Source organism: Perca flavescens, chromosome 12 (assembly GCF_004354835.1).
Source record: "Perca flavescens isolate YP-PL-M2 chromosome 12, PFLA_1.0, whole genome shotgun sequence".
NCBI classification, from domain to species: domain Eukaryota; kingdom Metazoa; phylum Chordata; class Actinopteri; order Perciformes; family Percidae; genus Perca; species Perca flavescens.
Window position 1 is genome coordinate 11,599,623 of NC_041342.1, and position 11,561 is coordinate 11,611,183.

General features: G+C 41.0%; 1 protein-coding gene and 1 long non-coding RNA gene across 4 annotated transcripts; one reads left to right on the forward strand and one right to left on the reverse strand.

Moving 5' to 3' along the window:
• Positions 1-1,093: 1,093 nt before the first annotated feature.
• LOC114565085 (uncharacterized) lies at positions 1,094-6,544 on the reverse strand. The gene is made up of 3 exons (XR_003693879.1): positions 6,403-6,544; positions 4,858-5,138; positions 1,094-1,189 (listed from the first exon to the last, which is right to left on the reverse strand). It is a non-coding gene; the product is annotated as an uncharacterized LOC114565085 (long non-coding RNA).
• On the forward strand, positions 5,033-8,356 carry gadd45aa (growth arrest and DNA-damage-inducible, alpha, a). 3 transcript variants are annotated; one of them, XM_028592916.1, is made up of 5 exons: positions 5,064-5,125; positions 5,611-5,764; positions 6,643-6,744; positions 7,005-7,224; positions 7,543-8,356. In XM_028592916.1, the coding sequence occupies exons 2-5, from the start codon at positions 5,715-5,717 to the stop codon at positions 7,654-7,656; spliced, it is 486 nt and encodes a 161-aa protein (XP_028448717.1). In that variant the 5' UTR covers positions 5,064-5,125; positions 5,611-5,714; the 3' UTR covers positions 7,657-8,356. The 3 variants fall into 3 exon arrangements, with proteins under 3 accessions (XP_028448719.1, XP_028448717.1, XP_028448718.1); XM_028592918.1 differs by lacking the exon at positions 5,611-5,764 and having other exon boundaries at positions 5,033-5,125; XM_028592917.1 differs by lacking the exons at positions 5,064-5,125; positions 5,611-5,764 and adding an exon at positions 6,068-6,342.
• The last annotated feature ends 3,205 nt before the right edge of the window (positions 8,357-11,561 follow it).

Sequence of the window (11,561 nt, forward strand, 5' to 3'; positions counted from 1 at the left end):
GCTCAAGAGCACCTTGGCAGTGCCCAGGAGGTGAACTGGCACCTCTCCAGCTACCAGTCCACACTCCGTACTTCGGTCCGTACGGGGACTTGAACCGGCGACCCTCCGGTTCCTAACCCAACGGGCCTGGAGGTGAGGCTGAGGGCCCTGGAGGTCAAGGCCCCGCCATAGAGGCACTAACTTGGGCTTGGGAGGGAGCACGAGGGGCATGGAGCATGTTAACCCAGGCTAAGAGCCACTTACTGGGGCCTGGAGGTGAGGCTGAGGGCCCTGGAGGTCAAGGCCCAGCCATAGAGGCTCTAACTTGGGCTTGGGATGGAGCATGAGGAACTCCCTACGGACTGAGCTACTGCCACCCCCATCAGTGACATCAGTGATTGTATCTCCCTTTTTTATAAACACCTCAAATCTGCACTTAAAAAAGCTTGAAGTATACATAGCTTGGATTAGCCTGGATGGATTATTTATTTATTCAATTCATTCTTACTTGAATGTACAGCGCTCGACTTTAACTCTTAACTCTTAACTTAAATTAATGTATTTATTTACTGTGCTGTTTCTAATGTTTTTAGCTTCTGGTTCAGCGTGGCAGGCGTACCTTGTTTTCATTTGTGATGTGGAATTTTTTATGTATTTTTGCTGTTGCCACTATTTTATGTTTGTCCACCTTATTGTGATTTGATGCTTGCTGCAGATCAAGCTTAAAGAAAGTTAAATTTCGCCCACACTGAAAATGAAGTTAATACTTTACTTACTTGATTGGTTCACGTACTCGCTAGAGGTTAAGTAAAACACTCTCTCTCACACACACACACACACACACACACACACACACACACACACACACACACACGAGCACTGTAAATGCATGCATTTGACCATGTGCAATAAGGTTAAATAAATACATTTGTTACATGTGTTTAAAAGTGGATGTTAATCACCTTAGTCACCTCAAAGTCATCAAGCTGTCAGAAGAAAAACATGTTTGCATTATATAATGTCGACATGCTGTTATATTTCAGACCATTTTTAAATAATATTATAAAATTAATAAAATTAATATTTTTTCAGTCGTGATCAAGCACACCGTTCATGTTCTTTTTAGGAAGGACTTGTTTCAGGGTTTAGAGTTTTCTTCGGTTGGTACTCTGAACAGGTCCTCTTCTGGAGTGGTCATCACTTTCAGTCTCTGCGAGGAGAAAAGGAAAGTTAGTTCTCATCCCTTACAGGCTGAATTTCAGATGTTGCCATCTGGATCACGCTTTAAACTCCCAAAATTCAGAACCAACAAATGTAAACACTCTATCGTACCTGCAGCCACTCTACTTCTTAATTCTATAAAGAACCATAGATAACTTATTGCAGAGGGGTGGGGTGCGCCAAATTGTTGTATTGATACCTATTTTTTTTTTTTATTCCCCCCAAAATGAAAATATGTCTGAAAATATAAATTAACATGAATCCAACATATTATTAGCAAAGATAAATCAGCCCTATCTGTAAAAGAACCAACAACAACCTCAACAACATTGACGATAGGCTTACCGGCCTAAAGGTAAGGTAGTTACTATGGTAGCCATCCATAGATACAGTTAAGATGCCTTCCACATTAAAACATGAATATATATGAATATGTAAATACTAGCTAGTATGGCACCATAAAAAAAAGTATGTGTCAAGGCTTTAGGCCACCGTACACGCCCTTAGGCCCAGTTTATTATGCAACTCAATTTTATACAATACATGTACAGTAGTAGGTTAGGCGTCCTTGGCCTAAAACACGTTGAAGACCCCTGGCTTAGAGTAACAATATTTCAATGCATTTACTTCTTTTTTTTTTATCAATTTTTCACTGTATGTAGTGATGAACCTCCAGCAATATTTCATAGAGCATGGGGTGATAGCCAGTCATGTCTGTAACATTATTGTAGTAGCGATCAGCACCTTGGAGACAGACATTCATGTTACTGTCAGGTCATTCATACTAAAAATGTAAGCATGGTTACATGCAAATGGGGAAATAAAGTTTAATTTTGAATCTCAGGAGTAAAAACATCAATCAAATCGACAGGTGCCGGTAGCTGATGTGAAACTGGTGTGGAACTGGACATAGGTGCATCAATCCCTGGGGTGGTGTGTTTATGGACAGGAGGAGAGAAGATAAAAGGTTCTTGTGGTTCATGTGTATGGTTTGAGGTGTTCTAGTGCTGCCCCCTGCTGCAGGCTCCTGGAACACATTCGTTTATTCAGTTCCTATATTAGAAATTCTTTGGTTCCATCAACTGCCACCATGAGGTAAATATGTAAATGAAATGTTATAAAAACAAAGTAATTTATACAAAAACCAAATAAAATAATAATAACATATGGTTAGTATGTAAGTAAAATCAGTTATGCATTGTGTAACAGTGAGTTATGAAAAGTGATTTGAAGGATTTAATCGAGCCAACTAGTGAAAGAAGTATTCACAGTATCAAGTGTTGCATTTGAAATCTCACTTATGTACAAGTACAGAAGTAATAGTAGCAAAATGTACTTTAAGTATTAAAATAAAAGTACTGATTAGGCAGCAGAATGTGTCATATTATTGGATTCTTATTACATATACATTACTGCGATAAGCAGCATTTTATGTGGTAGGTCAAAAGGAAGCTATTTCTAACTACCTTTTATTCGTTTGTGTAAGGCAAGGCAAGGCAGCTTTATTTGTATAGCACATATCAGCAGCAAGGCAATTCAAAGTGCTTTACGTAAAACATTAAAGAGCAGTTAAAAACAGTTACAAAATAAAGTTAAATCTATAACAATAAATCTATAATTAATCTGGTGATTCTTTGTCCATATAGTGCTGGCCTTCAACAGTTACTAAGGGTCTGCTCCCAATGTGGCTAAGTACAATTCTAAGAAGAGTAATATTATGATTGCTAGAGGACAATAAACTGTCATTTCCTGCTTTCTCTCTGACTGGTACTGTCCTTAAAGTGTGTGTGATGAGGTCAAATACTTAGGGCACTATATAACTGATGACCTGTCTGATGATACGGACATTCATAGACAGTACTATATGATGTATGCACGAGCTAATATGCTGAATCGCAAATTTAGTATGTGTTCATTGTCTGTGAAGGCCACACTTTTTAAAGCTTTTCGCACCCCAATGTATACTGCCCACTTGTGGTGACGCTATAAAAAAAAGCAGTATGCAGAAACTTAATGTGGCATATAATGATGGCATGAGGCTGCTGCTTAAAATGCCACGATGGAGCAAATGTTTGTACTGTAAGTGTTGATGTATCCACCTGTCCTGCTGTACTCAGGGATCTCATGTACAGATCTGAGTCATTCAACAGCACCATTGCAACACTAGTGAACCCTGCAATGAGTGCGGTTGGGTTCCCTTCGAGATTGTGGAACCATTGGCGTTTTATTCTATATGCTAATATCTGAACACTCTTTTTGTGTATTGTGGAACTCAGACTGTTGTAGTAATTTTTTTATTGTATGTGTTTTGTCTTGTATTTGTCTGTCTTTTGCTATGTTTGGTATTGTGCTACGGACCGTTTTTTTTTTTGTGTCCTGAATAAAAAATATGATGATGATGAATCTATAACGCATCAAAATGTAACTAACAGCCTAACTTCAGCTGTCAGATTGATGTAATGTAGTGAAAAGTATTAAGTAGCATAAAATGGTAACATAAAAGTACCTCAAATTGAAACTTAAGTACCTGCTTGAGTAAATGTGCTAGGCTGCTCTGTACAATGCTTCACTGATATACTGTGTTTGAGTGTGCAGCCATGCCTTTTTACTGTGAGTTTTGGCTTCAGCCACCAGGGGGCAGCATAACATCCCATAACATCCACAGCATGGCTTCATTTCACTTCCCCCGAGGCATTTCTTTGCATCAGAGTGTATGAATTGCCTTCTCTGAAGTGATTCATTGTTTTAAGCTATTTCACAAGCAAAAGTGCCACAAAAAAAATCAATGTTGTAGAAATAATTTTGAAAGAACGAGGTCTGTTACATCACATTGAAAAGGATGAACTACAACAAAACTGTCTTAAGAGAAATATGGATTTTTATTTCACCAGTTACTGTGGATAAATAATTATTTCTAGTAAGGTGGGTGGGTGGTTTGATTATCACTGTATTACTATGTTATACCACTTATACTACACTTTTATATAACTGAGATTTAAACAATTTGTTGTTCATAATTGTCTTTTTATTGGCAAAAATCAATGAAATGTGTTTAAAAAAGAAAGAAAAAGAAGAAGAAAAATTTATTTTTTATTTAAATATTTATCAATCTGCTATGTTGAAATTCAAAAGCACGTAAAACGGATTAAATGTTAATTGTGCAAGGGCTCTGTCATAATGTGAGTGTCAGAAACTAGTGGTCTAATAAAAATGTATATTTCAACTTGTCCCCATTCACTTTATTTGGGATTGTTCTTTGCCTCAATACATTTGACTGTTTATGTATATAGTATATTTCATACCATGTACGTTTTAAGCTTATAAACATGATAATGATAATGTATATAGTATAACATATTTGGCTGTTTAAAACTAATCTATGCATCTGTTCTTTGCTGTGACACTTCAATGCCCCTGTGTGGAATCAGTTTATTATCTGTTATCTCATTTTTTCTTATTTCACATTATTTGATTAAATCAATGAGCCCCCCACCCCTCACCCCCCATTCCCCAATGTGACCCCCCACATCTGGACATCATCATACCCAGAAGTATGTGTATGTTATTATAGTGTTATATGAACTTTACTTCTGTATTCAAATGTAGACCTGAATTAAAACAGAAACCAATCAAGTAGAAGCAAGGAATGCTACTGACCTAGTTTTTAAGCAGTGCCAGGCAGGTGTATAATAATTGTCTTGGTCGGTGTTGGCTCCATGATCCTGTCTTTCTCGCGCCAGTCCTTTGGATCTCGCGCGGAGTTTCACTGGGTTTTCGCACGCTTCACAGCGGACCAATCAGAGAGCAGTGTTTCTTCAGAAGCGTCCCGTTGCCATGCAGTTGTCCTGAAAACCTGTCCCAAAGATCCTTTGTAGTTTACTATTTGTTCTAAACCGTCTCTGTCTGTCCCTGTCCGGCAGAGAGGGTGAGTTCCGCATCTGTGTAAACAGAAATTAATTTACTTTGAGCAAATATATTTCAAATATTTATGTTCAGGTTGTTCTTGCATTGACAGAAAAAACTTTTACGTTCAGGTTGTTCTTACATTGCCAGAAATCATTATTGTAGTGTCTTTGTGCAATGTTTTGGGGATGCTAGATGTTCACCAGTAAAACTAACGTTTCAGCTGTGCAAAAGTTATTAGAACAGGACTGGCTAGCGATGTTTTGCAGCGAAGCTACTGAATAGATTTTTTCATTGTAACGTTAGCCTAAATGTTAGAAGACAGCAGGCAGCTGCAGTTAACCCGGTTGGAGACAGGCACGCCTGTTGCTGTGTGTCTGTCCAATCCCACTTGAGAGCACACTCGAAGAATTAGCATACGACCAATGATCACAGCTATGCAAATATTCGACTGACTAGCATTGTCTCGGACAGTTTTAATGTGAAGCTGCCAGATTTATCTCTCAGTTGCAGCACAGCGGACAACAGATAAAGTGTGTGTGTTTAGTCGAGAAGATACCCGGATAACTCGCCAGTACTACACTCTTTGCTCTAACGTGGATTAGGATTTTATGTACAACATGACATTTGAGGAACTAAGTGGGGATTACTCTCAAGAAAGGTAAATAATATAGATTTTTGACTAATTCCATGTATTCTAGTCGATGCATAACGTTAATGTTATTTTAGCGGACGTCGACCGGCTAAAGTTACGCTGATTATCGCCACCATACAATTGTGTGTGTGCAGCAACATTGCATGCATTAAACAGATGTATGCACAATAAAGGCGATTTCAAAGAAATGTGTGTTCTAACTAACGTTAACGTTACTTACGGGCACCGCCTACGGATATTAAAATACGGTAGCCTCTTTGATCGGTTAGCTTAGTGGCTTCCAAAGTGGGGTCCGGGGACCCCCAGGGGCCCTTGAGGGGGGTTCCACGAGGTCCCCAACAAAAAGGGGAATATTTCATGTTCAGTATAGTTTCATCCATAAGTAACGCAATGACAGAATGGCTATCTTATCCGATGGGATACCCTGACAAAATCGTTATCAAATGAGGGTCCTGAAGTTAACCTAATTTAGCTAAGTTAGCTAACCCAACTTAGCTAAGTTAGGTTAACTGTTTTTCTGTTAAGACCATGTCGCGAGACAGTCTTCGATAACCAGCTAACACAACGCTGCACACTGGTTAAAGGTGAACAAAAACTATCAGGATACTTGACACGTTAAGTCTTCAATACGCCGGTTTACTTACCCGCAGCTGTCAAAACGATTTGAACCGTAAAATTGATAACGCTTAGCTTGTAACGTCGCGAAACTAAACTTGTGCACATCTGTCAGTTGTGTTTGAGACGACGCCGGGTGGTTAGCTAGCAGTCCGGCTAACGTTAGCCAGAAAAAAAAAAAAATGGGACACGGTGGAAAGTTTTTGTTTGTTTGTTGTTGGTACAGTTGTAACGACGTTAACGTCAAGTTATTTGTCTCTGTGTTGCAGAATGGATTCAGTGGCGAAAGCTTTGGAAGAAGTCCTCACCTCTGCGTTGCCACAGGGCTGCATCACAGTCGGAGTCTACGAGGCTGCCAAATCACTCAATGTGTAAGTACAAGGTTATGTCGGCTAACACTAAGTTATTGTTCTACTGACAGTTGTTAAGACATCTGGTCCACTGAAACCACCTCGTTAAGTACACGTTGATTGACGTATGACTAGCTGGAAATGTACTGTACTACTTGATGTTACTTTGGCAACATTGTTATTGAAACTTCCCAGCCGATAAAGCCCCTTTCAACTGGATTGGATTGAACAATATACAGTAAATGGACTAAGAGCATCTATTTTCTTTTCCTCCTCTTCAGGGACCCTGATAATGTGGTCTTGTGCATCCTCGCCACTGACGACGAAGATGTGAAAGATGTGGCACTGCAGATCCACTTTACCCTAATTCAGGCTTTCTGCTGTGAGAATGACATCAACATCCTGAGAGTCAACAACACCCGGCGCCTGGCAGAAATACTGGAGGGAGAAGGGAAACAGAGTGGGGGTGAACCTATGGACCTCCACTGTGTCCTGGTCACTGTAAGTACCTTTTCTCATCAATCTACGTCTTTTATAGGGTTATGTGAATCTTGTAATGTTGCGATATCGTACACGGTGTTGACCCCATGTGCAGAACTTGTCAGTACTTGTTCCTGTGCATTAGATAAGCATATATTTGACTCCTCCCTAGTGTGACTTCCTTGGAATTTCAGTAGAGGGAAATAACTTGGTAGGAGTATCTGCACACAAACCGGGACTGTAACAGGGAATCTGTGACTTTATGTAACCTGTAACTATATATATTGAACTATATGCATTTGAATCATGTATTTTCTTTTTTTTAATTCATATTTTCAGAGCCCACATTCCACATCGTGGAAGGACCCCGCTTTGAGCAAAGTGAACCGATTCTGCAGGGAGAGCCGCTGTATGGACCAGTGGGTACCCATCATCAACCTGCCCGAACGATGAACTTTTTAGCTGCTGAAACCTGTGGAAGGACTTGTATCTGCACATTAAGAGTGGTGTGAACCCTGATGGACACATTACCACCCAGAGATCAAATTCCAAAAGTACTGCTGATGGGGAAAGAACATTTTGGAGAGAGAGAAAAAAAAAAAAAGACCCCACTGTCTTACGTGGGATGTATTTAAAAGAAGACACAAAAAGAGCTGAAGGGGGGAAGGATTTCCACTTTGGACAGGACTGTTTGGAGTTGCGTCTGTCAGCCTTGGCAACGGAGATGAGATGGGCGAGGCATGTGAAGTTGGACACTGTACAGAAGGATTATATCATGTATGTTTGGTAAAAGCCTCTGTGACGAGTCGGAGAAGTGGGGAGAAACCAGATGTTGAGTGGACCAAGGCCTCGGCCTCTCTCCGCAGAAACAAAGCACTTGTTGAAACACTGGACCTTTTGCAATTTCACTTATTTGATTCCAAATTGTTAATGTTGACGTTGCTATTGTCCTAATTTAAAAAGGGAAAGGGCTACACATCCAGTGCAGACATTCTGTGTATTTCGTGTTTCCTATTGCCAGCTGGTTTTCTGCCACGTGTAAAATAATTTTGTTACAGTTTAAGTTATTTCTAATGATATTTAAGTGTATTTATGTTTATTTCTTTTTTTTTTTTTACCTTTAAATATTTGCAAAAATCTGAATACTTATGTATTGCTGTCAATAAAAAGTTTTTTTTTTTTTTTTTTTTTTTTTTGAAACCAAAACTGCAAGTGTTCTCTTTTCTTCCATTTCTGGAAATGTTGGCAAAGCCAATTCTAACCTTTAGCCGTTGCAGTTGTAAAGAGGAGTCACGTGCGGATCACAGGGGTCATGTTGGCCTCTGTGGCCTCGCTGCCATCTCTGAGCTGAAGAGAACAATAATCCTCAGCGCTCTCTCTGCACGGGCTTCTGCCTCGGTCAGCAGGACCCTGTTCATTCATCCACACAGGTTCCCCTTTTCACCGATTCTCACTGATTTGTTGGGACAGTTTGGTTTGCATTCTCACCAGCTGATTTCCTAGAAAAGAGCATGTGACATCTGCACACATGCTGCACAGTTAAGGGGAAGGAGTATATGGACACGCAATACCAAAATTTCACACATTTCATTACACTGAGAATTCATAATGGAACAGTTGCATGTGTATCAATAAGACAGTGGGGTAACATCAGGTGATTTCATGCTATTTGTGTCACCGGCTGCCTCTGCCCTTGGGACCAGAAAATGTGGTGTAGCTTACAGCAGAGCACATGACTATTTCATAAGGGAGGCATTGCCATGCAGGCCGTTCTTAACTGCTCCACTCCCCCGCTCCTTTTTGTTTTTCCAACTGTCTCATGCATGCGCACACACACACACACACACACACACACACACACAGGTGATCTCTCTGTAATTGAATGACGGTGATGTCACTGGGCTGCTGTGAAAGGCAGGCAATCCCCTCTTGAAAGTGCCGAGTCATGATCACGAGAAGAGGGAATGTCAGAGGCTGTCCTTGAGTTGCACAACCCAGTTTTCGTGTGAGAGAGAGAGAGATCATGTGACAATATTTAATATCGCTAAATAAAATGTTAAATGACATTACATGTCATTTAGCTGACACTAATCCAAAGCGACTTACAATTGCTATATATGTCAGAGGTCGCACGCCTCTAGAGCAACCCGAGTCTCCCACACCAAAGGCATGTGTCATATATATTAGATATATTAGATTTTATACTGTGCCCCTGTTGTCATTTAATGTAGTCTGCTTGATTGCATGGGTTTTCTTTAGGTGCTCTTGTTTCCTCCAAATACGTGCAGGTTAGGTGAACCAGAAACTCAAAACCCCCAACAGGATAAAGAATGGATGGATGGATGGATGGATGGCTGGATGGTGTCAGTGACTTCAGACAGTTGGTTACTCTCACTACATTATGCGGAAGCCCCCACTACAGACATTAATGATAATAATGGTGAACTTAAAGGCAAACTAAATGCACTAAAACCAGTGATGGACTGGGATAAAAAAAAAAAATGGCATGTGCAACACAGCTTTATTTTTGTCAATAGCTAGCTTGGAGTGACTCATTCCACCCACTCCACTGCAGTAACATCTTGAATATGTGTGGCTGCATGCATCAAATAACTTCAAAATTAACCAAAGACAAATTATCAGTAGTGGCCTATAGGGAGGCGGCCTTTCTGGCATTTGCCCGAAATTCCAGATGGCCAGTCCGTCACTGACTAAAACTGTCTATTTTCCTCCCACAACTACTATTAAACATAACCAGGTTCACTGGGTATACTGATATACTGTATGAGGTCAACATGCAGGCCTTCATGTACATGCAGGCAGTACTAATGAAGTCTAATGGCAAAGGATACCAGACGCACAGTAGGTCAAATAAACAGTAATACATTATAAGATGATGTAAACATGCTCTTGGAGCAGCTAATGACCATGTTAGCACTGTGTGAACGGTTGCCAGGCATGCGTGTGACTGCAGGGCGTGTCACTGACGATGTTGTTGGGATCGAAGGTAAAAAGGTTTTTTAAGGAGCAGTGTAGGGCTGATGTAAGTGTTAATATGCCACTTTGGCCTTCGGTAAAGTCCAAGACAGATTTCTGGTTTGCATACAGTCATTCATACTGGCTGTGCTGCATTGTGGGTTAAAGTTCAGGTGCAGCATTATCAATGTGTTTCTAAAAATAGAGCAGATTTCACCATCTTGACAAGTCATAGTTTACTTTGACTTGTTTGAGCCATTACCTTCATCAAGGAGGGAGCTAGGCCGTTCTCAACCAAAATACCAAAGCCAAAAATATAATGGAAAGTATGTTGTTGCGTGTCATTGGGCATTTTTAAGTGGGTATATGGAAATCCTGGAGCTTTCTTAGTGGCTATACTGCGTATCACGTAGACTACACCGCTGCGTGGGAAGGAGGCTGCAGGTCCCAGAGGTGGTGCACGCAACATGGGAAATACTCAAGTTAAGTACAAGTACCTCAACATTGCACTTACAGTATGTACAACACTTAGATGTGACAATGAGAATGTATGGGAGGGTTGGCGGCAAAGGCAGTTACAGAGTCCAAATGGGCTCAAATGTCTCCTTTGTGTATTTCTATACACAGCTGAGCTTACCAGAGGAACAGAGGTGCCACTGCAGTCAGCCCACACCCTCCCCCCTCCACCCTCACCCTCAGGTCCTCTGTCCCTCCCCTTCCTCTCCCCCTCATCAGCACATTCCAACACACTGACACTGTAACTGCCAGTGCAGATTTCCACATTGAGGCACATGGTCAGTGAGCCGGCCTGCCAGACCCCCCCTCCATGATTCTCACATTGTTGCACAATGACAAACTAGGATTACTGCAGAGGCTGTGCTCATGCATCAGGCCTTCAGGGGCACATAAAGAGAGCATCCAGGCAGTCTGTGCACAGCTCTTTCTGCTTAAAAAGTGAGCTTCAGAGCACGCGTTAGGATTTCTTCCACCGTGTGTGCACTATATTTGGCATTCAATGAAGGTGTTCTGCAGCCTACACAATGCTGACGCACCTGGCCTTTCCTGCGGTCACATTTGAGCTTTCAAGTGAAAACGGCACAATCTGTGAGAAAGGGACGAGAGGGAAGCAAAGTCCTTAACAATGAATAATAGGTGACAATGATATTTCATCATCGGGCCAGTTTTAAGTGTGAGAGCTGTAATGTGCAATTCAGTATTTCTGCAGTTGTTACAATGGGTGACAATGAGTATTATTCCTGTGTGATCTTCCCATTGTGTGCAGGGGAAAATTAAACACGCTGTTTATCCACCAGCTGGCCGGAAACAAGGTCAGAGAGACCCGAGTGGCCACCAACGCAGAGCGAAAAACACACGCTCTCAGG